At 41.6% G+C, this 27,232-nt stretch overlaps 2 protein-coding genes across 2 annotated transcripts in view; both read left to right on the plus strand.

The window, feature by feature from the left end:
• The window catches only part of LOC149978984 (cytochrome P450 2K1-like), a 51,406-nt gene that overhangs the window by 19,131 nt on the left and 5,043 nt on the right, over positions 1–27,232 (plus strand). The window contains exons 2-4 of the mRNA XM_090197345.1: positions 21,195–21,344; positions 21,543–21,703; positions 25,428–25,607. Of these exons, the coding sequence (XP_090053471.1) occupies positions 21,230–21,344; positions 21,543–21,703; positions 25,428–25,607 (456 nt within the window). The 5' untranslated portion in view covers positions 21,195–21,229. The remainder of the gene's footprint in view (positions 1–21,194; positions 21,345–21,542; positions 21,704–25,427; positions 25,608–27,232) is intronic.
• Positions 17,548–27,232, plus strand: part of cyp2k4 (cytochrome P450 2K4) — a 79,970-nt gene continuing 70,285 nt past the window's right edge. Inside the window, 1 exon segment of the mRNA NM_001124755.1 lies at positions 17,548–17,823. Coding sequence (NP_001118227.1) covers positions 17,620–17,823 — 204 coding nt within the window. The 5' untranslated portion in view covers positions 17,548–17,619.

Genomic DNA, 27,232 nt, shown 5'->3' on the forward strand with positions numbered 1-27,232 from the left:
ATTAGAAGACATAACATTAATGTTACTACTTAGCTTCGGCTGGTGGAGGTCCTGATGAACCACGTCCAGATAAAAAGTCCGGAGTGAAAAAGTTGAGAGAGGGAAAAATTAGTGAGCTGGGTGCGCAAATACGAAGGTACTTTCCCGAAATGGACGACACAAACAACTGGATTCATTATCCCTTTCATGCCGTTCCTCCAGTCCACTTACAGATGTCTGAACAAGAGAGCCTCATTGAAATTGCAACAAGCGGTACTGTGAAAATGTAATTTAATCAGAAGCCACTGCCAGATTTCTGGATTGGGCTGCACTCAGAGTATCCTGCCTTTTCAAATTGAGCTGTTAAGACAGTGATGCCCTTTGCAACCACGTACCTATGTGAGAGTGGATTCTCGGCCCTCAATAATATGAAACCTAAATACATGCACAGACTGTGTGTGGAAAATTATTTAAGACTGAGACTCTCTCTAATACAACCAAACATTGCAGAGTTATGTGCATCCTTTCAAGCACACCCTTCTCATTAACCTGTGGAGATGAACAAATAAGGTTTTATATGTAAGATGGCTAAATAAAGAGCTACATGTTTTATTATTGTATTATTATTGGTGCCCTGGTCCTATAAGAGCTCTTTGTCACTTACCATGAGCCAGATTGTGACAAACACTCACTCATTCGTATTAATAAATGTATCGTATCCTGTGTGTTTGGCAGGCTACAATGTTGAGTGTGCTAACCCTGGTGATAGAGGGGGTATGCAGCAGGGGGTGGAATGTTTGAAGAGTTACGGAACTATAAAAGTTTGGGAACCACTGCTCGACACTATTTCTTGTCACATAAACTGAAATTAGGTGAACTATTACAGCAATTTCTGCATATTGCACTTTAAAAAGTACATTTTCACATACCTTCACATACTGTTGTCAAAACAGAAATTAGTATGACATCCAGGCATGTAGAGTATACTCTAATTTCCTAAATGTTGTATACTATAAAATAAAAAATGTTGCGTACTCGAATGGCAAACTATACTGAAGAAAAATATAAACGCAACATGCAGCAATTTCTAAGATTTTACTGAGTTGCAGTTCATAGAAGGAAATCAGTCAACTGAAATATGAATTTGGCCCTAATCTATGGATTTCACATGACTGGGCAGGGGTACAGCCATGGGTGGGCCTGGGAGAGCATAGGCCCACCCACTTGGGAGCCAGTCCCAGCCAATTGGAATGAGTTTTTCCCCACAAAGGGCTTTATTACAGACAGAAATAGTCCTCAGCACACCCCTTCCCCCTCATCAGACGATCCCGCAGGTGAATAAGCCGGATGTGGAGGTCCTGGGCTGCCGTGGTTACATGTGCTCTGCGGCTGTGAGGCTGGTAGGATGTACTGCCAAATTCTGTTGGAGGCAGCTTACGGTAGAGAAATCAACATTCAGTTCTCTGGCAACAGCTCTGTTGGACATTTCTGCAGTCAGCATGCCAATTGCATGCTCCCTCAAATCTTTAGACATCTGTGGCATTGTGTTGTGTGACAAAACTGCACATGTTATTTTTATTTTGGGGAGGGGGGGCAAACTCCAACCTTGAGGGGGGTGTCCACAGAAACTACTTGACACGTTCTATAGATACTGATATTGACAACCTGAAGTCAGTTTACTTTTGAGGTAGAAGAACACAAGTCATGTTTAGTGCATAAACTGTGTCAGAGGTCTTTTCTGTCGACAAACATTTATTTGTAAAACTGTAGCAAACGGAACACTATGTACTTGGCACTTGAGTCATGACGTCCATTGGGAAAAAAACATTAGCCAACTAAATGCAGGCATAATGTGCTGAAATCCATTCTATAATTTTACTTACTGAATGTTTGAAAACTGAAAACATTAGCCAGATAAAACAATCTTACAAATCACATCAACAACCTAGGACTGGGTGGTATGGCCAAAATATATATGATTATTTATTATTATAATAATTATTATTATAATAAAAGTTCTACATTTGCTGTATGACTTGTGCATTACCCTAGGGTGGCCACATACATTCTAATTGATTTCAGTGGGGCTTTTCCATTTGGATTAATTTTATACTGTTTATAGTTCAACCAGAAGTTGAACTCATTTGAGATCATTTCCACACTGCCACATAGTGCTGCACGATACAGGCAAAAAATCTAGGCCTTATTTTTTCAAAAACTTTGCAACTGTGATTTGACTTGCAATTTAGATCAAAACACTTGGTTGAACTGTTGGTACATGTTCTAATTCTATATTTAGAATGTGATAGTGGGCAAAGAGCCAAGAGGTGTTCAAAGAATTAGAATACTAACAGGATCTCTATGGAGGAAGTACACTATATATGCAAAAGTATGTGGACACCCCTTCCAATTAGTGGTCTCGGCTCTTTCAGCCACACCCATTGCCGATAGGTGTAAAAATCAAGCACACAGCCATGCAATCTCCATAGACAAACATTGGCAGTAGCATGGCCTCACTGAAGAGCTCAGTAACTTTCAATGTGAACCGTAATAGGATGCCACCTTTCTAACAAGTAAGTTTGTCAAATTTCTCCTAGAGCTGCCCCGGTCAACTGTAAGTGCTGTTATTGTGAAGTAGAAATGTCTAGGAACAACAACAGCTCAGCCTCGAAGTGGTAAACCACACGGGACTGCCGAGTGCTGAAGCGTAAAAACTGGTTGCAGCACTTACTACCGAGTTCCAAACTGTCTCTGGAAGCAACTTCAGCACATTAACTGTTTGTCGGGAGCTTCATGAAATGGGTTTCCATGGCAGAGCAGATGCACACAAGCCTAAGATTGCCATGGTGTAAAGCTTGCCGCCATTGGACTCTGGAGCAGTGGAAACGTGTTATCTGGAGTGATGAATCACGCTTCACCATCTGGCAGACCGACGGAGACGAATCTGGGTTTGGCGGATGCCAGTAGAACGCTACCTGCCCGAATGCATGGTGCCAACTGTACATTTTGGTGGAGGAGGAATAACGGTCTGGGGCTGTTTTTCATGGTTTGGGCTAGGTCCCTTAGTTCCAGTGAAGGGAAATCTTAACGCTACAGCATACAATGACATTCGAGACGATTCTGTGCTTCCAACTTTGTGGCAACCGTTTGGGGAAGGTCCTTTCCTGTTTTAGCATGACAATACCTCATTGCACAGATGCAGAAGAGTAGGGAGGTAAGGCAATAAATAGGCCATAGAGGCGAAATAATTACAATTTAGCGTTAACACTGGAGTGATAGATGTGCAGATGATGATGTGCAAGTAGAGATACTGGGGTGCCAAAGAGCAAATGGATAAGTAACAATATGGGGATGAGGTAGTGGGGTGTGCTGTTTACAGATTGGCTGTGTACGTTCAGGTACAGTGATCGGTAAAGGAAGTGTTGGCTTTGGGGATGACCAGTGAAATATACCTGCTGGAGCGCTTGCTACCGGTGGGTGTTGCATACACACCCACACACAGGTCCAGAGGAAGAGAGACAGAGAGAGCCTGAGATTTCATTAAAGGTCAATTACATTTTAAAACCCTTCATTTCCTCAAATGTTACTACCAGCATTTAAACACATTACCATTATTAAAAGTTACTATGCAATATTAAGCTACACCTCAAATGTTTTCTTACTAAACATTTATATAAATCCTACATATTACAACACAATACTACATTTGAATAGACTTTAAATGTTTATGTATAATTGTTTTTGAACTGTGTTCATATAAAATAATGCCTTTGCTCCTTGATCAGGGCTTCTAAATCCACAGCTCGTAACTTGATGCAACCAGAGGGCCGAGGAAGAGACAGAAGACCAGAGGAAGAGCTGTCATTAGTTGAAGGTAAATACAGTACATGCTTCTTTTAAAAAAATGTTTTGCTGCAAAATGTTACCATAGCGTGAGAACATCCGTACAGGATGTCCATAAAAGGGCATATTACTACTATTATTATGTTGTAGGAAAGATACTAAATGTGTTATGTTCTCAGAAATAATGTTTTGAGTAACTTTCTCTCTGCTTGTAACCTAGCACCCTGCCTATCTCACACACACACACACACGCACGCGCGCACACACACACACACACACACACACACACACACTTGTCATAGGACAAGTCTAACACTTAGTTATACTCAGGCAGACCTACCTGGAAAATACTTTTTCATTTTCCAAGGGGTCACAAGCTCCCTCCATAAGTTCACGACAAAACTTTACCAACTGTTTCAAATGGTCAAACTCAGGCCTCCCCATTCTCTACATAAATTCCCAACTGTTTAAAATTGTCAAACTCCGGTCTCCTCCATTCTCTACATAAATACCCAACTGTTTAAAATGGTCAAACTCAGGCCTCCCCCATTCTCTACATAAATACCCAACTGTTTAAAATGGTCAAACTCAGGCCTCCCCCATTCTCTACATGAATTCCCAAATGTTTTAAATGTTCAAACACATTCAACAGTTCAACAAGCTCACTATACATCAATCACCAGGACATTTTTATTACAAACATATGCTTTACTTCAAAGGAACAGTTGCACGATCATGTTACATAAGCACTCACTCTATAGCATGAGAAAATCTGGACAGGATTTCCATAGCGTGAGAACATCCGGACAGGATGTCCATAAAAGGGCATAAACAATTAACACTAAAAATAGATCTTCAATCACTTTTTGACACATGCCGTCTACTATATTCTCTCTGACAACATATAACAATTAGGTCTACATATATTTCCTATAGTTGACATATCAATAGATGTCAAATTGTACACATTTCTATAACATAAACTATACCATCAACTCTCTGGGTCAAAGCAATGGCCAAAAATGTTAGAGCACCATAGATGGATTCTGAATGAGTCGCTTAGTGTTATATGTATCTATATTTGTCACAGACCCGTCCATCCCCTCAACTCTCTCTGGGCCAAAGTAATGAGCACAATATAATGTATGATTGAGTTAATTGCTGAATGATAGTGTAAATTAAGAAACAAACATTGGAATTGCCTGCAGAGTAGGGCATGAAGGCATCCCTCTTAACAAATCAATCCTTCTCATCCAGAAAGTGGGCGGGGTTAAAGGTGTGTGAGCTCTCCCATTCACTCCCGTCTTGTAGAACAAACGTCAGTCGAGGAAACAAGCGTCCCCTTCTTGATGAAGTGGAAGATGATGCCCTGGAAGGTGATGTCTCGCCTAGAGGTGTGAGGTTTTAACTGTAACCCTGTTCCTGTAGTAGAGCTACTCTCCTGTAGGTTTTAACTGTAACCCTGCTCCTGTAGTAGAGCTACTCTCCTGTAGGTTTTAACTCCAACCCTGTTCCTGTAGTAGAGCTACTCTCCTGTAGGTTTTAACTGTAACCCTGTTCCTGTAGTAGAGCTACTCTCCTGTAGGTTTTAACTGTAACCCTGCTCCTGTAGTAGAGCTACTCTCCTGTTAGTTTTAACTCCAACCCTGTTCCTGTAGTAGAGCTACTCTCCTATAGATTTTAACTGTAACCCTGCTTCTGTAGTAGAGCTACTCTCCTATAGGTTTTAACTTCGACCCTGTTCCTGTAGTAGAGCTACTCTCCTGTAGGTTTTAACTCCAACCCTGTTCCTGTAGTAGAGCTACTCTACTGTAGGTTTGAACTGTAACCCTGTTCCTGTAGTAGAGCTACTCTCCTGTAGGTTTTAACTCCAACCCTGTTCCTGTAGTAGAGCTACTCTCCTGTAGGTTTTAACTCCAACCCTGTTCCTGTAGTAGAGCTACTCTCCTGTAGGTTTTAACTGTAACCCTGTTCCTATAGTAGAGCTACTCTCCTGTAGGTTTTAACTCCAACCCTGTTCCTGTAGTAGAGCTACTCTCCTGTAGGTTTTAACTGTAACCCTGTTCCTGTAGTAGAGCTACTCTCCTGTAGGTTTTAACTGTAACGCTGCTCCTGTAGTAGAGCTACTCTCCTGTAGGTTTTAACTCCAACCCTGTTCCTGTAGTAGAGCTACTCTCCTGTAGGTTTTAACTCCAACCCTGTTCCTGTAGTAGAGCTACTCTACTGTAGGTTTTAACTGTAACCCTGTTCCTGTAGTAGAGCTACTCTCCTGTAGGTTTTAACTGTAACCCTGCTCCTGTAGTAGAGCTACTCTCCTGTTAGTTTTAACTCCAACCCTGTTCCTGTAGTAGAGCTACTCTCCTATAGGTTTAAACTGTAACCCTGCTTCTGTAGTAGAGCTACTCTCCTATAGGTTTTAACTCCGACCCTGTTACTGTAGTAGAGCTACTCTCCTGTAGGTTTTAACTCCAACCCTGTTCCTGTAGTAGAGCTACTCTACTGTATGTTTTAACTGTAACCCTGTTCCTGTAGTAGAGCTACTCTCCTGTAGGTTTTAACTGTAACCCTGTTCCTGTAGTAGAGCTACTCTCCTGTAGGTTTTAACTCCAACCCTGTTCCTGTAGTAGAGCTACTCTTCTGTAGGTTTGAACTCCAACCCTGTTCCTGTAGTAGAGCTACTCTCCTGTAGGTTTTAACTCCAACCCTGTTCCTGTAGTAGAGCTACTCTCCTGTAGGTTTGAACTCCAACCCTGTTCCTGTAGTAGAGCTACTCTCCTGTAGGTTTGAACTCCAACCCTGTTCCTGTAGTAGAGCTACTCTCCTGTAGGTTTTAACTCCAACCCTGTTCCTGTAGTAGAGCTACTCTCCTGTAGGTTTTAACTCCAACCCTGTTCCTGTTGTAGAGCTACTCTCCTGTAGATTTTAACTCCAACCCTGTTCCTGTAGTAGAGCTACTCTCCTGTAGGTTTTAACTGTAACCCTGTTCCTGTAGTAGAGCTACTCTCCTGTAGGTTTTAACTGTAACCCTGCTCCTGTAGTAGAGCTACTCTCCTGTAGATTTTAACTCCAACCCTGTTCCTGTAGTAGAGCTACTCTCCTGTAGGTTTTAACTGTAACCCTGCTCCTGTAGTAGAGCTACTCTCCTATAGGTTTTAACTCCAACCCTGTTCCTGTAGTAGAGCTACTCTCCTGTAGGTTTTAACTCCAACCCTGTTCCTGTTGTAGAGCTACTCTCCTGTAGAGTTTAACTCCAACCCTGTTCCTGTGGTAGAGCTACTCTCCTGTGGGTTTTAACTGTAACCCTGTTCCTGTAGTAGAGCTACTCTCCTGTAGGTTTTAACTGTAACCCTGCTCCTGTAGTAGAGCTACTCTCCTGTTAGTTTTAACTCCAACCCTGTTCCTGTAGTAGAGCTACTCTCCTGTAGGTTTTAACTGTAACCCTGTTCCTGTAGTAGAGCTACTCTCCTGTTAGTTTTAACTCCAACCCTGTTCCTGTAGTAGAGCTACTCTCCTGTAGGTTTTAACTGTAACCCTGTTCCTGTAGTAGAGCTACTCTCCTGTAGGTTTTAACTGTAACCCTGCTCCTGTAGTAGAGCTACTCTCCTGTTAGTTTTAACTCCAACCCTGTTCCTGTAGTAGAGCTACTCTACTGTAGGTTTTAACTGTAACCCTGTTCCTGTAGTAGAGCTACTCTCCTGTAGGTTTTAACTGTAACCCTGTTCCTGTAGTAGAGCTACTCTCCTGTAGGTTTGAACTCCAACCCTGTTCCTGTAGTAGAGCTACTCTCCTGTAGGTTTTAACTGTAACCCTGTTCCTGTAGTAGAGCTACTCTCCTGTAGGTTTTAACTCCAACCCTGTTCCTGTAGTAGAGCTACTCTCCTGTAGGTTTTAACTCCAACCCTGTTCCTGTTGTAGAGCTACTCTCCTGTAGATTTTAACTCCAACCCTGTTCCTGTAGTAGCGCTAATGTCCTGTAAGGTTTTAACTCCAACCTTGTTCCTGGAGAGCTACCCTCCAGTAGGTTTTCGCTACAACCCCAGTTATAACTAACCTGATTCAGATTATCAACCAGCTAATTATTTGAATAAGGTGTGCTAGTTAAGGTTGGAGTGAAAACATCCCGGAACTGGATTGGAGAGTCCTGCTCTATTACATGGACCATATAGTTATTTCTCAATACCCACTGAACCCCTAGACCACAGGTGTCAAACTCATTCCACAGAGGGCCGAGTGTCTGCAGGTTTTTGCTTCTCCCTTGTACTTAATTGATGAATTAAGATCACTAATTAGTAAGGAACTCCCCACACCTGGTCGTTTAGGGCTTAATTGAAAGGAAAAAACAAAAACCTGCAGACAGTAAGCCCTCCAATGAATGAGTTTGACACCCCTGCCTTAGATGCAAGTTATTCATTTCAAGAATTTTAACCCTTGTATTATCAAAAAGGTTGGACACGGTTGAAGTTCTGGGTGTCCTTCAGCCCACACACCAGCTCCCTCATTTCCTTCTTGTTGTCAATATTCTTTAACAAAAGCTTATTGGTTTTCAGCCAAGGCCCCAGCCATGGGAACATGTTGTACAACTATCTTCCCATAAACAAAAAGTAAAGCATGAATGTAGCCTACAACAAATGGAATATTTATTTTATTTTCCTGGTTTAGTCAAGTGTGAACAGTTTGGCATTATTCTCTAAGAGTGAGAAACAAAGTAAACATCATGTACCTGCATTGAAACAGAGCCACTAATTCTGAGGTTCTCATTGGCTTGGATCTTGGGGTCAGAGTATTCAAACCTGCTGCCATACACAATGTTGGAGATTACATTGGAGACATCATAATTCATTGGCTGGGTTGTGTCAAATGCTTTACCTGTCACAAAGCCCAACAGAAAGAGAATTAGCAAAACTAAGAACATGTATATATTTGTTATCTTATTTGGGTATTCAAAAATCGTAACTTCAAATTTTTCCCTCATGTTTTTTCTAACAATTGAATAAGGTAGCGAATTTCCTCCTGACTTCCTTTCTTGCCCAAGCCAAAGTCTAAGGTTCGCTACGGCAAAGCATCTCATCTCTTTCCATGAGTCTCCATTGGCAACCAGAATTCCTGTAGAAAAGTCACATTGTGCAGGTGTCAGGAATTAATCATGTCAGGAGAGAATAATATCTTTGTCAAATATTTGGGTCTGGAGTTACAGCACCAACTATGCCTGCTTGACAGACAATTGTGTAGAATGCAACAGTTAACTGGATTACAGGTTTGGACATTACCATGTCCACTGGTGAAATCTTAGAACACAGGCGGCGTTCCCCTGTCCCCAAACTCCTCTGCATGGTTGACCAGCGCCTGCTTGACCATCTTGTATCCTGCCAGAACAACCACTTTCTTGGGTCCAAAGTGAACCATAGATGGAGCCATATTTTTTGGATAGCTGGAGGGATAAAGCATACAGATAAAGTCTACCTATAGATACTGGTGTACCGGACTGTAACGAATCTATTCTTCGTCTGAGGAAGAGTAGTCAAGATCAGACCAATATGCAGCGTGGTAAGTGTCCATGTTAATTTATTAGAACTGAACACACAAAACAACACTGTGAATGAAAGAAATAAACAAACCAGTCCTGTCAGGTGAAACAACACACTAAACAGAAAATAACTACCCACGAATCAGTGGGAACACAGGCTACCTACAGTGCCTTGCGAAAGTATTCGGCCCCCTTGAACTTTGCGACCTTTTGCCACATTTTAGGCTTCAAACATAAAGATATAAAACTGTATTTTTTTGTGAAGAATCAACAACAAATGGGACACAATCATGAAGTGGAACGACATTTATTGGATATTTCAAACTTTTTTAACAAATCAAAAACTGAAAAATTGGGCGTGCCAAATTATTCAGCCCCCTTAAGTTAATACTTTGTAGCACCACCTTTTGCTGCGATTACAGCTGTAAGTCGCTTGGGGTTTGTCTCTATCAGTTTTGCACATCGAGAGACTGACATTTTTTCCCATTCCTCATTGCAAAACAGCTCGAGCTCAGTGAGGTTGGATGGAGAGCATTTGTGAACAGCAGTTTTCAGTTCTTTCCACAGATTCTCGATTGGATTCAGGTCTGGACTTTGACTTGGCCATTCGAACACCTGGATATGTTTATTTTTGAACCATTCCATTGTAGATTTTGCTTTATGTTTTGGATCATTGTCTTGTTGGAAGACAAATCTCCGTCCCAGTCTCAGGTCTTTTGCAGACTCTATCAGGTTTTCTTCCAGAATGGTCCTGTATTTGGCTCCATCCATCTTCCCATCAATTTTAACCATCTTCCCTGTCCCTGCTGAAGAAAAGCAGGCCGAAACCATGACGCTGCCACCACCATGTTTGACAGTGGGGATGGTGTGTTCAGCTGTGTTGCTTTTACGCCAAACATAACATTTTGCATTGTTGCCAAAAAGTTCAATTTTGGTTTCATCTGACCAGAGCACCTTCTTCCACATGTTTGGTGTGTCTCCCAGGTGGCTTGTGGCAAACTTTAAACAACACTTTTTATGGATATCTTTAAGAAATGGCTTTCTTCTTGCCACTCAGCCATGGGAGTGGATTACAGGTTTGGACATTACCATGTCCACTGGTGAAATCTTAGAACACAGGCGGCGTTCCCCTGTCCCTAAACTCCTCTGCATGGTTGACCAGCGCCTGCTTGACCATCTTGTATCCTGCCAGAACAACCACTTTCTTGGGTCCAAAGTGAACCATAGATGGAGCCATATTTTTTGGATAGCTGGAGGGATAAAGCATACAGATAAAGTCTACCTATAGATACTGGTGTACCGGACTGTAACGAATCTATTCTTCGTCTGAGGAAGAGTAGTCAAGATCAGACCAATATGCAGCGTGGTAAGTGTCCATGTTAATTTATTAGAACTGAACACACAAAACAACACCGTGAATGAAAGAAATAAACAAACCAGTCCTGTCAGGTGAAACAACACACTAAACAGAAAATAACTACCCACGAATCAGTGGGAACACAGGCTACCTAAGTATGGTTCTCAATCAGAAACAACGATTGACAGCTGCCTCTGATTGGGAACCATACCAGGCCAAAAGCAGAAATACAAAACATAGAACAAAAACATAGAATGCCCACCCCAACTCACGCCCTGACCAAACTAAAATAGAGACATAAAAAAAGGAACTAAGGTCAGGATGTGACACGGACAGCCGCACAATAAAAATCACAGTGGGACTAAGTGCAAACCAGATGGGAAAGTGTATCGCTGCAGAATGCTGTGGTAGCCATGCTGGTTAAGTGTGCTTTGAGCACCCCCTCACCATCATACCTACTCCTCCATGCTTCACGGTGGGAACTACTACTCCTCTCCATCTCACAAAGACACAGCGGTTGGAACCAAAAATCTCACATTTGAACTCATCAGACCAAAGGACAGATTTCCACGGTCTAATGTCCACTGCTCGTGTTTCTTGGCCCAAGCAAATCTCTTATTATTGGTTTCCTTTAGTAGTGGTTTCTTTGCAGCAATTTGATCATGAAGGGCTGATTCATGCAGTCTCATCTGAACAGTTGATCTGGAGATGCATCTATTATTTGAACTCTGTGAAGCATTTATTTGGGCTGCAATTTCTGAGGCTGGTAACTCCAATGAACTTATCCTCTGCAGCAGAGGTAACTCTGGGTCTTCCTTTCCTGTGGCAGTCCTCATGAGAGCCAATTTCATCTTAGTGCTAGATGGTTTTTGCGACTGCACATGAGGAAATATTCAAAGTTCTTGAAAAGTTCCAGATTGACTGACCTTCATGTCTTCAAGTAATGATGGACTGTCCATTCTCCTTGCTCAGTTGAGCTGATCTTGCCATAATAAGGGCTTGATCTTTTACCAAATAGGGCTATCTTCTGTATGCCACCCCTACCTTGCCACAACACAACTGATTGGCTGAAACGCATTAAGGAAAGAAATTCCACATATTAACTTTTAACAAGGAACACCTGTTAATTGAAATGCATTCCAGGTGACAACCTCATGAAGCTGGTTGAGAGAATGTGTGCAAAGCTGTCATCAAGGCAAAGGGTGGCTAATTTGAAGAATCTCAAATATAAAATATATGTTGATTTGTTTGACACGTTTATGGTTAATACATGATTCCAAGTGTTATTTCATAGTTTTTATGTCTTCACTATTATTCTACAATGCAGAAAATAGTACAAGTAAAGAAAAACCCTGGAATGAGTAGGTGTGTCCAAACTTTTCACTGGTACAATACATGCGAAGACACAGACATTGAAACAAACAATTCAAAGAATCTACCTGCAACAGAGCATGCTGGGAAATATGACAATAACGCCCCTCCCACATATGTGGATACTCCATAGTTTTAACTCCCTGTCTCTGATTACTCTTAAAGACAGGAAGCAAACCAAAAAGGTGGAGCAAAATCAAATCAAAGAAATCAGACAAAATAATGTTTTTCTAGAAATCATCTTCTGAGAGCCCACTAAAGGTGTTGACCCTCCACATCTCTCAAGACAACTGGAGCACTGTAACAGCCAGTCTTAAATTGCACCTTGGCCAGCACAGGTTTAAATTCCTTCCTTCTAAGAAGATAGCAACCAACACAGGTGTAACACATACTGACTAACGAGGTGACACCAATTGGTGCGCCCTACGTGCTGAAGTCCAACCTCAAAACATATATGGAAAAACCAAAATATTACCTATTTTGGGGTGGTGTGTAAGTTTGGAGTGGTTATAGTCGGTTAGAGTGAGTACTATATTACTGTAGTACTATATATATATATATATATACTGTTTTTAAAACAAACATGTTTTAAGTGAGAAGTAGGCATTGGTCTGAACCCAAAAAAGAAAGGAAATTCACAAGCACCAAAATGCCTACTCCACCTATGCTCTACCAACGTTTTCCAGCCCATAGTTTTGGTATATTGTACTATAAACAATGTGTATGCAGGTTTCTCAGGATTCAAACCTCCTCAAAAAATCAGGAAAATACATATTTTAAACTTCAGGAAAATACGTATTTTCACCTTTCATTCAAAACTTAAAATGAGCCCAACTTCAACATCTGGAATAGACGTATTTTGAACGCTTACTGCTTACTGGGTTCAGATTTCTGGGAACACACTGAAAACTAACATCACACTGTTGATCAGTCAGCGCAAATTGGGATTAAAATAGAATGAGGAAAATGGCATTGACTGAAGAGAAGAGGGTGTACTGAATCAATGCATCATAAAGATAGGGCTGGAATTTGTTCTGGATGCTCGAGCAGGAACGTGTCTGTCTCGTGTGTTTATCTAGATAATTAGGTAGCTAGCATGTGTACACTCACTGCAATGCACAGCCAATGCGCTACTTGCTTGTACATTGGCTGGGTTTAGATTCAACTTTGCCAACTGTTTCTTATCAAGAAGATTTGTTTAATTATTTTCAGTTTGTGTTGTGAGAGGTTGATCTTGGTTGAGGAAATGTAGAATATCTATCAGTGTTTGTGCTGAAACTTACATCTGGCTGCACACGTAGCCATCTAGCCAATTTTGAGCTTAAACAATTTAAGCTATTAAAAACCTCTTCAGGATTGGTGGGTCCCCTGCGAGATGGTTGAGCTAAAGTAGGCTAATGCGATTAGCATGAGGTTGTAAGTAACAAGAAAATGTCCCAGGACATAGACATATCTGATATTGGCAGAAAGCTTAAATTCTTGTTAATCTAAGTGCACTGTGCAATTTACAGTAGCTATTACATTGAAAGAATACCATGCTATTGTTTGAGGAGAGTGCACAGTTTTGAACATGCACAGTTATTAATGAACAAATTAGGCACATTTGGGCAGTCTTGATACAACAAGAACAGAAATGCAATGGCTCATTGGATCAGTCTAAAACGTTGTACATACACTGTTGCCACTAGTGGCCAAAATCAAAATTGCACGTCGGCTGGAATAATACATTTTGGAATAATACATGTTGTACCGTTTCAAAGATGGTACAAAAAAATACAAATAAACTAGTTTTTTTCTTTGTATTATCTTTTACCAGATCTAATATGTTATATTCTCCTACATTCCTTTCACATTTCCACAAACCAAACTTCAAAGTGTTTTCTTTCATATGGTACCAAGAATATGCATATCCTTGCTTAAGGTCCTGAGCTACAGGCAGTTAGATTTGGGGATGTCATTTTAGGTGAAAATTGAAATAAAAGGGTCCGATCCTTATAACCAACTTTCAAATGTCCAACTGCCCCAACTCGGATTGCTTGAGAAAATATTTTTGATAGACATATCACAATTTCAGAACCATGGACAGTGATATGTATACTATACTTGTGGCAGGACTTCATCCGAATACCCATACTAGCATACCACATACTTAAACGGCATGCTATTTCGCATCGCCGCAACGTAGTAGTGGCTCCTAATTGGCTGAGTAGCTGGGGCGGGGCCGAATGAGGAAGGATTCTTCCATATTCAACAGACATGAATCGCATTAACCAGCCTGATAATAACTAATTTCCAAGTTGATTGATTTCTTTAAACTCAGAATAGAATAGGAATGGAGTTATAGGCCTACTCAGGCTGGTTATAGACAGACTATCACATTCGACCTATACCGTAGTAGACAATAAATATAGCCCATCTAGCCTATTTAAAAAGGACTGAAGACAGAAACAGATTTGGTTCCATTTCAACATATTTATTAGTGAAACATACACTATATGACCAAAAGTAGGTGGACACATGTCATTGAACATCTCATTCCAAAATTATAGGTATTATTATGGAGTTGGTCCCCCCTTTCCTGCTATAACAGCCTACACTCTTCTGGGAAGGCTTTCCACTAGATGTTGAAACATTGCTGCGGGGACTTGCTTCCATTCAGCCAGAAGAGCATTAGTGAGGTCGGGCACTGATGTTGGGCAATTAGGCCTAGCTCACAGTCGGCATTCCAATTCATCCCAAAGGTGTTCGATGGGGTTGATGTCAGGGCTCTGTGCAGGCCAGTCAAGTTCTTCCACACCGATCTCGACAAACCATTTCTGTATCGACCTCACTTTGTGCATGGGGGCATTGTCATGCTGAAACAGGACAGAGCCTTCCCCAAACCTGTGCCACAAAGTTGGAAGCACAGAATTATCTGAATGCAGAATGCTGTAGCGTTAAGATTTTCCTTCACTGGAACTAAGGGGCCAAGCCTGAACCATCAAAAACAGCCCCAGACCATTATTCCATTTCCACCAAACTTTACGGTTGGCACTACTATGCATTGGACAGGTAGCATTCACCTGGCATCCGCCAAACCCAGATTCATCAGTCGGACTGCCAGAGGGTGAAATGTGATTCATCAATCCAGATAACGCGTTTCCACTGCTCCGGTACAATGGCGGTGAGCTTTACACCACTCTAGCCTTGGCATTGCGCATGGTGATCTTAGGCTTGTGTGCGGGTACTCGGCCATGGAAACCCATTTCATGAAGCTCCTGGTGAACAGTTATTGTGCTGATGTTGCTTCCAGAGGCAGTGTGGAACTTGGTAGTGAGTGTTGCAACCGAGGACAGCGGATTTTACACGCTATGCGCTTCAGCACTCAGCGGTCCCACTCTGTGACCTTGTGTGACCTACCACTTCGCAGCTGAGACGTTGTTGCTCCTAGGCCTTTCCACTTCACAATAACAGCACTTACAGCAGCTCTGGCAGGGCAGACATTTCACAAACTGACTTGTCGGAAAGGTGGCATCCTATGACGGTGCCACGTTTACAGTAACTGAGTTCTTCAGTCAGAACCATTCTACTGTCAATGTTTGTTTATGGAGATTGCATGGCTGTGTTCTCGATTTTACTTCCCTGTAAGCAACGGGTGTGGCTGAAATAGCCAAATCCACAAATTTGAAGGCGTGTCCACATATTTTAGTATATATAGTGTATATACATTAAATCAAATAGCCTAGTACAAACACTAAAACTTTTCAAATCAAAAGGCTAATGCACAGAACAACGTGGACAGTCGGGTGCATCTCAAATTCAGTACCATTGGACAGCAAGATAATAAACTAAAGCACTGATCATCAGGAATGAGATCAGAATGAGTGCTAAGGCCTACATTTGAACACAACCGCGGAAGCTTCAGGCATTTGTGGTGCTAACGAACAGGGATGTAAACACATTTGTGCTCAGATTTTATGAAAAATAAGCTTTTTCTGCATATGGAACATTTCCGGCATCTTTTATTTCAGCTCATGAAACATGGGACCAACACTTTACATGTTGTGTTTATTTTTTTGTTCAGTATATTTACGATGCAAGTGTGGGTATTCAGACCTTGAGGGGAGTGTCCACAGAAACTACTTGACACGTTCTATAGATACTGATAAAGACAACTTGAAGTCAGTTTACTTTTGAGGTTAAAGAACACAAGTTATGTTTTGTGGATAAAATGTGTCAGAGGTCTCTTCTGTCAACAAACATTATTTTTTTAAACTGTAGTAAATGGAACACTATGCATTTGCCACTTCAACATTTATTAACAAATGCAATGCTTGAGTCATGAAGTTCTCGGGAAGAATAATCTCTAGTCACTCAAAAGCCAGAGATGTGGATCTGATTACAAATTAAATGAAAAGCTGCCATACCTTTGTAGATTTGTCAGTAGCACCATGGGTAGTGAACCTCATTTGATCAATTTAAAGGAGAGATGAGAAATACTAACCCATCGTGAGTGGGAGGTTGGGGAAGCAGATCTCCACTCAAATCCTTGAAAATCTTAAAAAAGAAATGACGACAACTTTTGGGGAGCAAATTAAATCGTGGGTCGACTTCTGGCTTAGACTACACATGATATACACATGATAGACAAATATAGGACTATGATGAAAAAGCATATTTTAAATGTTGTATTTTAATGAAGTATCTGTATATGCAGGGCTAAGGTGACTTCTGTTAGTTATGCTTCCCTCTATTCAAGAAGAGGTTTTCAGACTTTTACAGAGATTGGAAATGTATTCTGTCTTTGGAATGTGTAAACTGACCTTTGTAACCTCAAGTGGCAGAGGGATTATTGGGATCCAGCCTCACCTGTTCTTTCTCCCACTGTCTGAACTGAAGATAGTTTTACCAGACCATTTACCTGATCATCATTGACTCACACTAAACAAATAAAACATCAAATGTGGAACACCTTCAAGTGTCTAAAAAGTTATTATATATGATTGGCGATGTAAATATATGTCAATCAGTAATTTATTATCGTTTTATATGATATTTATAGAGTTTTCAAAGAATATAGACAACAGATAGGGATTTCTGAAGATCTTTAGTAACACAATCAAATCCCAAATATGATTAGATTTAACCTCATTCTATCTATGTAACCCTCACCATCCCTTTGGTGATGGAATAAAGTTTGTGTTAATCTGGTCTATCAGTCTAATTCCATTTCGCCGGGCGCCTTTCGATATATTACCTTTTTTGGAAAGACCAGGACACAAATCATATGGAGAGTTTGTCAATGACCTGCAGGTGAGATCATGTGAGTTTCACAATTATATGTAGACAGACCTGCTGGAGTTGCATTGTTTAGCTCCTCCTCTGAGGTTGTAACATCCCTCTTCTCATCTTGCTCCAATAGGGTGGTGTGGGGAGGTTATACAAATAACATTCATTGGAGTTCTGTTGTTGTGGAAGTTCTCTGAGCACACACACTTGTTCCATAACGGAGCATTAGTGTGTTGTATTTTTAGCCCAGTGTAAGGTGTATGAGCTCAGTCTGAAGATGTCTCTTATAGAAGGTCTTCTACAGACATCAAGCACAGTGACACTGCTGGGTACTGTGCTGTTTCTGCTGGTCCTCTACCTCCGCTCCTCTGGTTCCAGCTCTGAGGAACAGGGGAAGGAGCCTCCAGGACCGAGGCCGCTGCCCCTGCTTGGTAACATGCTCCAGCTGGACCTCAAGAAGCCCTACTGCACTCTCTGCGAGGTAAGATGAAGTCATCCTTTGCTTTCAGAACAAAACATGTTGATGTTGACTTGATCTGTGAGATTTGATCTGTTTTATCTCACTTACTGTATGTAGTTTTTTTGCTATTTCACCAGGTTTGAAAGTTCAATAAGCAAACTGATGAATGAACTCTGGCACATTGTACATGCTTTTAGCTGGTTAATGTTGTTTAGTGTTCTATTCTGTAGTGTATTTCAATAGATATGTCCTGCCCAAGTAGCCTGGTCCCAGATCTGTTTTTTGTTGGGAACCAGGCTATGGACAAAATACTTTGTGACAGTGACCAATGTGTTGCAAGGAAAGAGATGAGGTCACTTTAGAATATTGAAAGTAAAGCTTGGTCATTTTACCTGGTCATTTGTACAACTGAACTCATTCAACTGAAATGTGTCTTCCGCATTTAACACAACCCTTCTGAATCGGAGGTGCGGGGGGCTGCCATAATCAACATCCACGTCTTCGGTGCCCGAGATGCACCCTAGGAATATCCCTTCAGGGATCTTGTTATAACAGACCTGGGTTCAAATACATAGTGTACTTAAGTATTTGACATTTTTGTGTTTTGAGTATTTTGTAATACACAGCCAAAAACAACTACATCAAATAAAACAACAAGTAGTTGTAAATACATGCCACTTGTAACATAGGTGCAGTTAATGACCGGTGCAGTTAATGACATGACCAGACTTCTGACATGGAAACATAAACAATACTATCTGATGACGGATAACAGAAGAGTGCTTTTTAAAGGGTAGGTAATCAAGGGAGTAATGAAGTCCAGGTGTGACTGATGAGTCACAGGTGTGCGTAATGATGGTTGCCAAGTGTGCATAATGATGGGTTGCCAGGTGTGCATAATGATGGGTTGCCAGGTGTGCAAAATGATGGGTTGCGATGAGTGCATAAAGATGGTTGCCAGGTGTGCATAGAGATGGTTGCCAGGTGTGCATAATGATGGGTTGCCAGGTGTGCATAATGATGGTTGCCATGTGTGCATTATGATGGGTTGCCAGGTGTGCATAATGATGGGTTGCCAGGTGTGCATAATGATGGGTTGCCAGGTGTGCATAATGATGGGTTGCCAGAACCAGTGGTTAGTAGACCGGTGATGTTGGGAGCGGGAGCTCGACACCAATACTTTACAAATGTATTTCCAATAAAAAACTTTGTCTAAATACTAATTGTTTGTAAGTAATTCAATTACATTGACTGGTATTTGAACCAAGGTCTGACATCAACTGTAAACCACTGTCTTCACTCTATTTCTTGACTGATACATGTTAAACAAGCTGTATGTGGTGTCCAGTTATGTGCTTGGTCATATAATATTACGAGACATAACTGAGTCTATGGTGTACTTTATGTAAACTTTATCTGTCCAGCTCTCCAATAAATATGGTTCCATCTTCACGGTTCACTTCGGACCCAAGAAAGTGGTTGTTCTGGCAGGATACAAGACGGTCAAGCAGGCGCTGGTCAACCAGGCAGAGGACTTTGGGGACAGGGACATAATGCCTGTGTTCTATGATTTCAACCAAGGACATGGTAATGATATTTTACTCTTCTGCTGGCCATGTCCCATTCTTAAAGGGATAGTTCACCCAAATTACAACCTGTCTTATTGATTTCCTTAATCTGTAAGCAGTCTATGAACAAGCTAAAACAGAAATCCATGCGTTTGTTCTCCAATTTATGTGTTGGCCACAAATATGAGCATAGGATGAGTCAACAACATTGTGGGTATGAGTTAACAAATTATGAACTTTTAAAAGTGATATTTTCACCTAACAGTTACTTTAAATAAACGTTATTGAGCTACACAATCAATTTCAGACACTTTGAGAGGAGTTGGAAATTAAATGCATTACAATCTGTTGAAAGTCTTATTCTAGCCTGGTGGAACAAGTCTGATTGCTGCATTCACCATTCTGTTTTGCTGCATGTATATCAACCTGCCCTTTATCCAATAGATTGGGGGTTGGAATAAGCCAGAAAATGGCTGGTCCAATCAGTGCCCTCTCAGAAACAATGGTTGGGTTTAGGACAACAACCAATGTTGCCAAATACTGAATACTGCTTGAATTAGGCTGTCCTCTGATTGGTTGAAAGTGATCCAATAGCTGACAAGTTCATTTGAAATAATACCACTCCTTTCTGACATTTGAGACTAGAATGGTGAATGTAAAGATCAGACTAGAATGGTGAATGCAGAGATCAGACTAGAATGCTGAATGCAGAGATCAGACTAGAATGGTGAATGCAGAGATCAGACTAGAATGGTGAATGCAGAGATCAGACTAGAATGGTGAATGCAGAGATCAGACTAAAATGCTGAATGCAGAGATCAGACTAGAATGGTGAATGCAGAGATCAGACTAGAATGGTGAATGCAGAGATCAGGCTAGAATGGTGAATGCAGAGATCAGACTAGAATGGTGAATGCAGAGATCAGACTAGAATGGTGAATGCAGAGATCAGACTAGAATGGTGAATGCAGAGATCAGACTAGAATGGTGAATGCAGAGATCAGGCTAGAATGGTGAATGCAGAGATCAGGCTAGAATGGTGAATGCAGAGATCAGACTAGAATGGTGAATGCAGAGATCAGACTAGAATGGTGAATGCAGAGATCAGACTAGAATGGTGAATGCAGAGATCATACTAGAATGGTGAATGCAGAGATCAGACTAGAATGGTGAATGCAGAGATAAGGCTAGAACGGTGAATGCAGAGATCAGGCTAGAATGGTGAATGCAGAGATCAGGCTAGAATGGTGAATGCAGAGATCAGGCTAGAATGGTGAATGCAGAGATCAGACTAGAATGGTGAATGCAGAGATCAGACTAGAATGGTGAATGCAGAGATCAGACTAGAATGGTGAATGCAGAGATCAGACTAGAATGGTGAATGCAGAGATCAGACTAGAATGGTGAATGCAGAGATCAGACTAGAATGGTGAATGCAGAGATCAGACTAGAATGGTGAATGCAGAGATCAGACTAGAATGGTGAATGCAGAGATCAGGCTAAAACGGTGAATGCAGAGATAAGGCTGTTTCCACAATTCATCAAATGTTCTTACTCTAATCTTCTGCAAATAATATAAATGTCTAAAATGTCTTAAATAGACACAGATTATCCTGACCAGAAAAGATGCAGAGATAATTTGGCAGATTATATTTATATATACATATATATATACATATACACATACATACACATATGTATACATACATACATACATACGTATATGTATATATGATACATGCTCATTATGAAATGGCATATTATAGTCATTTATTGATAATTATTACTTTGAATTGTCATGGAAACAAACTACGTTCTCTACAGGGATTCTGTTTGCCAATGGAGACTCATGGAAAGAGATGAGGCGCTTTGCCCTGACAAACCTTAGAGACTTTGGGATGGGCAAGAAAGGGAGTGAGGAGAAAATCTTGGAGGAAATCCCCTACCTGATTGAAGTGTTGGAAAAACATGAGGGTAGGAGAATCAGTATCTTTTCACTAGTAGTAAAAGTAGTATGATGTATTTATAGGGGATGCCTAGGCTTAATTGCCTGGTTAAAAATCAGGCTATTTTAAACCACATTATTAGTAAATAGCTAATTGGCTTGCTAAGTGATCGTGTGTGTTCTGGAAAGCTTATTTTGTAATTAATTAGATGTTTTTTCTATCACAGGTAAGGCATTTGACACCACCCAGTCTGTGCATCATGCCGTCTCCAACATAATCTCGGCCATTGTCTACGGCAGCAGGTTTGAATACACTGACCCCCTATTCACAGGCATGGTGGACAGGGTCAATGAGAGTATTCACCTTACAGGTTCTGCATCAATTCAGGTAGTCTGCTTATTCAGACCATTTTGTTTTTACAGTTTTTTTCTAAATAATCTGAAATCTGTCTGTTTCAGTGCAATCAATAAAATTAGGAAACAGACGCCTGTTATGAATTCTTGCCAATTAATATGTACATACTCATTTAAACTTTACTTGATGTGCCAGTAAACTTATTATAAACCATTATTGTACCGTTTATAGCCTATTACTAAGCTGCTTATACATCATTATATACAATATTCATTATGTATAACATATAAAATAAAATCCTCATAGCCCAGTCCAAGCTCTTTGTCCTGGCACACCAATGGTGGAACCAGCTTCCCCCTAAAGCTAGGACAACAGAGACCCTGCCCATCTTCCGAAAACACCTGAAACTTTAACTCCTCAAAAAGTATCTTAAATAACCCCCACCACACCCTACGCCTGTGACATGTGATTGTCCCACCAAGCTATCTAATGTGTCATGTGTCAATGTGCAGCGGTTAGGACGGGGTCAGGTGCAGGACACAGAACTGAGTAAAAGACATACTTTGCTCGAAAAGAAACATTTCAACGTAGGGAAAACACTGGATAAGAGCGTCTGCTCTCATTTCAACGTAGAGAAAACACTGGATAAGAGCGTCTGCTCTCATTTCAACGTAGGGAAAACACATCAGCTCACAGAAGTCTTGAACACTAAACAAAGAACAAACACTCACCAAACCATGTGGGAAGCAGCGGGTTAAATAGGGAATAAATATTAACATAATGGGAACCAGGTGTGTACAATCAAGACAAAACAAATGGAAAAAGAAACATAGATCGGTGGCAGCTAGCGGATCACTGCCCGAACAATGAGAGGCACCAACTTCGACGGAAGTTGTGACAGTACCCCCCCTTGACGCGCGGCTCCAGCAGCGCACCAACACCAGCCTCTTAGACGACCCGGAGGGCGAGGTGCAGGGAGGTCCGGGTGGAGATGGTGACATTCCTGCAGTAAGGAAGGGTCCAGGATGTCCTCCACCGGCACCAAGCATCTCTCCTCCGGACCGTACACTTCCCACTCCATGAGGTACTGAAGGCCCCTCGCCCGACGCCTTGAGTCCAAGCAGACTACCTCCCAGATACGCACCAGGTTGTGAGCGCTCCTGAGATCCAATTTGGTGAAGAAGCGTGCCCCATGCAAAGACTCTGTCACACTGGCTATGAGAGGCAGCGGGTAACTATACTTCACCGTGATCTGATTTATACCTCTACAGTCAATGCAAGGGCATAAACCTCCATCATTCTTCTTCACAAAAAATAAACTTGAGGAGGCAGGTGATGTGGAAGGCCGAATGTATCCCTGTCCCAGAGATTCGGAGACACATGTTTCCATAGCCACCGTCTCCTCCTGTGACAGAGGATACACGTGACTCCTGGGAAGTGCTGCGTCTACCAGGAGATTTATCGCAGAATCCCCCCCGTCGATGGGGGTGGTAGTTGAGTCGCCTTCTTTTTACAGAAGGTGAGAGCCAAATCGGCATATTCAGGGGGGATGTGCATGGTGGAGACCTGGTTTGGACTCTCCACCGTAGTTGCACCTATGGAAACACCTATACACCTCCCTGAGCACTGATGTGACCATCCCTTGAGAGCCCTCTGTTGCCACAAAATAGTGAGGTCATGAAAGGCCTACCAGGGAAGCCCCAACACCACAAGAAACGCAGGATAATCGATCAAGTAGAGACTAATTCTTCCCTAATGAACCTCATGCGTTATCGTACATAGTGGAGCCGTGACCTCCCTAATCAGGCCCGACCCTAAAGGACGACTATCTAAGGCATGTACAGGGAAGGGCACATCCACAGGAACAATAGGGATCCCTAATCTAAGTGCAAATTGACGGTCAATAAAGTTCCCAGCTGCGCCTGAATCTACTAGCGCCTTATGCTGGGAATGCGGGGGAAACTCAGGAAATTCTATTCATACACACATGTGCGCAACAGGGAGCTCTGGGTGAGTCGGGTGCAGTGCGCTGCCTGCTGCCTCAACTCCCTGGGAATCTCCCCAGCGCCGACCAGCAGTGTGCACTCTGTGGCCACAAGTGGTGCAGGAAACCCCCCCCCCCCCCCCTAGTCACCCTTAGAGCAGCAACCCCGAGCTCCACAGGTATAGGATCGGAGGTGCTGGGGGATGGAATGGACGTACCCCGATCCGGACATCCGCGGGTGGCCAACAGGTTATCCAGCCGAATGGATAAATCCACCAGCTGGTCGAGGATAAGGGTGGTATCCCTGCAGGCCAGCTCCCGACGAACATCCTCACGTAGACTACACCGGTAATAGTCGATCAGGGCCCTCTCATTCCATCCCGCACCGGCAGCCAGGGTCCTGAAGTCCAGTGCGAAGTCCTGTGTGCTCCTCATCCCCTTTCTGAGATGGAACAGGCGTTTCCCGCCGCGCTCCCCTCAGGTGGATGATCGAAGACTGCCCGGAAGCGGCGGGTGAAATCCTTATAGCGGACCAATTCCTCCTCATTTGGCGTTGGCCCACTCAAGCGCTTTCACCGACAAACAGTAGATGAAAGCGGACACGCTCTGGTGTCCCGAGGGAGCCGGGTGGACGATCGCCAGGTAGAGCTCCAAACGTGGCAGCTAGAAAGCCGGGGACAACGACCGCCGAACACCGTCCGAACAAGGAGAGGCACCAACTTCGGCGGAAGTCGTGACACTTAAGATGAATGCACTAACTGTGAATCGCTCTGGATAAGAGCGTCTGCTAAATGGCTAAAATATTTTATTAATTATATCATTGCAATTATTATATATAATATGGTTAAATAATCACTAGTGATGGGCACCGATATACAAAATTATATAAAAAAAATTGTGATTCCATATCGTATCAGTTTGCATAAAATATATTGCAACTGTGTATGTTCACTTATCTGTTCACCTCCATGGCTCTTTGAAGTTCAGACAACTGTTAGCAGATTGTCCTTTGGGCCAGGCGTGAATATTCTGTTATTATAATTTTGTATTCATATTGGTTAGTTAGGGAGGCCTGTATTATAGGACCATCAACAGGCAACTAATTAAATATGCTATATTGAGAGCCTGTGAGTTCTGTTTGAGGGTTTTGTGTATGCAGGAAAAGCAATATGTTCTTTTTACAGAATAGTTGTCACGACTTCCACCAAAGTCGGCTCCTCTCCTTGTTCGGGCGGCGTTCGGCGATCGACGTCACCGGCTTTCTAGCCATCACCGCTCCATTTTTTTAATTTCCATTTGTTTTGTCTTGTTCCATACACACCTGGTTTTCATTCTCTAATCACACTGCATGTCTTTAGTCCTCTGTTCCCCTCCGTGTGAAATCGATTTTATGTTATGTGGGTTTTGTTACACGCCATACTTTTTGTCTATGTTCCGTGTTTGGTCACATTTATGTACTTTTGTGCTTTCGTTGGACCGGAATAAAAGTGCACCTGTTCACTACACTCTGCTCTCCTGCACCTTACTTCGCCTCCAGTACACACACTTAACAATAGTAAAAATAATAAACTGACATTACAATATGCCTTGCTCATATCGATATCAAATAATATTGAATATCACTATTGGTGCTCACAACTAATAATTACATATTAATGTATATGTGTATCACATTTGAATTTATGCATTTAATAATCTAATCATAGTTGTGGTGTGTTATGTTATAATTAATATCAAATGTTTTATGCGTATTCTACCTGAATCTATGTGTAGATGTACAACATGTTTCCCTGGTTGGGTCCGTGGATAAACAACCTGACACGTCTGAAAAAGAATATTGCTGATATGAAGATGGAGGTGATAGAGCTGGTGAGGGGCCTGAAGGAGACTCTGAACCCTCACATGTGTAGAGGCTTTGTGGACTCGTTCCTCGTCCGAAAGCAGACCCTGGAGGTATGAAGACTTCATGCAGAATCTGCATCTCACTCATTCATAACAAAGTGTTGCATTAATATTGCTCAGTATGACTATACAGAATAGAATTAATCAATAAGGTCAGAGGGGGTGTGGTATATGATCAATTTACCACAGCTAAGTGCAGTGCCTGTATACAGTCCTTGTATATTGGCCATATTCCACAAAACCCAGAGGTGCCTTGCTGGTGTTATAAACTTGTTACCAACATTCTTAGAACAGTAAACAAGTAATTTTGCGCCACACTCGTGGTATATTGTCTAAATTACCAAGACATTCGGACAATCAGTATCAAGGAACCAAACTTCTGGGTTTATAATACTTATTACACCACCTTGTGGTTCACTTTACTGCTGAAAAACACAACTAACTTGAGTTGTCCAACACTAACATCCCACTGGGCACAGACGTCAATTCAACATCTATTCGACGTTGATTCAACATAATTTAATTTAAATGACGTATATGACTGAATGCCAGCTGAGGGAGGATCTAACTAGTTCTCTGTATCAGTAGAATCACATGTAAACTCAGACTCAAACACTGAAAATGTTCCTCAAGCTGATTTAAAAGAATGTGTTGATTATCTGTTTTGTTTGCTTTTTTGTTATTTTCCATATTATTTCTATCTCTGATAAGCTACACAGGAAATGGCAAAAAAATAGCCTATATTAATATATGTAGCCTTAGAAATAAGGTTAATACAATGAATTTGCTAACATCAGATATATATTAATATATTAGCCATTTATGAGACTCGCGTCGATAATTCATTTGATACATCATTAGCAATACAATGAAATAACATCTACAGCAGACACAGAAATGCATATGGGGGAGTTGTTGCTGTACATATTCAGAGCCATATCCCTGTAATGCTTAGAGAGGATCTCGTGTTATTGAAGTGTTGTGGTTGCAGGATCACCTGCCTCCTCTAAAGCCTATTTTAGTGTAGCTCCTATAGGCCACCGAGTTCTAACTGTCAGTATCCAGATAATGTGTGTGAAATTCTTGATGGGGGGTCCTGAGTGGCGCAGAGGTCTAAGGCACTGCATCTCAGTGCTAGAGGCATCACTACAGACCCTGGTTTGATTCCAGGCTGGCTTACAACCGGCCTTGATTGGAGTCCCATTGGGCGACGCACAATTGGGCCAGCATTGTTAGGGTTTGGCCGAGGTACTCCGTCATGGTAAATAAGAATTTGTTCTTAACTGACTTGCTTAGTTAAATAATTTTAACTATTTATTTTTTTATAGTTTATGTGCTTCTAAAAGATGGGACTAAAATAGTGTATGAGATCATACAATTTCATTTGATTTGAAAATCTTTTGTATTTGTCACATGTGCCGAATACAACAGTGAAATGCATATTTACAAGCCCTTAACCAACAATGATGTTTTAAGAAAAATATCTAAAAAATAAGAAGTCACATTTTGCTGTGACTCTTATGTGGATTATGTTAAAAAATATTTGTTGGTCTGATATGATTAATAAGGAGCATCCAGACGCTGCACTTGATGCATTTATGAAATTGCTTCTTCTAGTTATTGATAAACATGTACCTATAAGAAACTGGCTTCATGGATTGATGAGGAATTGAATA

This window comes from Oncorhynchus mykiss, chromosome 13 (assembly GCF_057628025.1).
Source record: "Oncorhynchus mykiss isolate SJ-2025 chromosome 13, ASM5762802v1, whole genome shotgun sequence".
NCBI classification, from domain to species: Eukaryota; Metazoa; Chordata; class Actinopteri; order Salmoniformes; family Salmonidae; genus Oncorhynchus; species Oncorhynchus mykiss.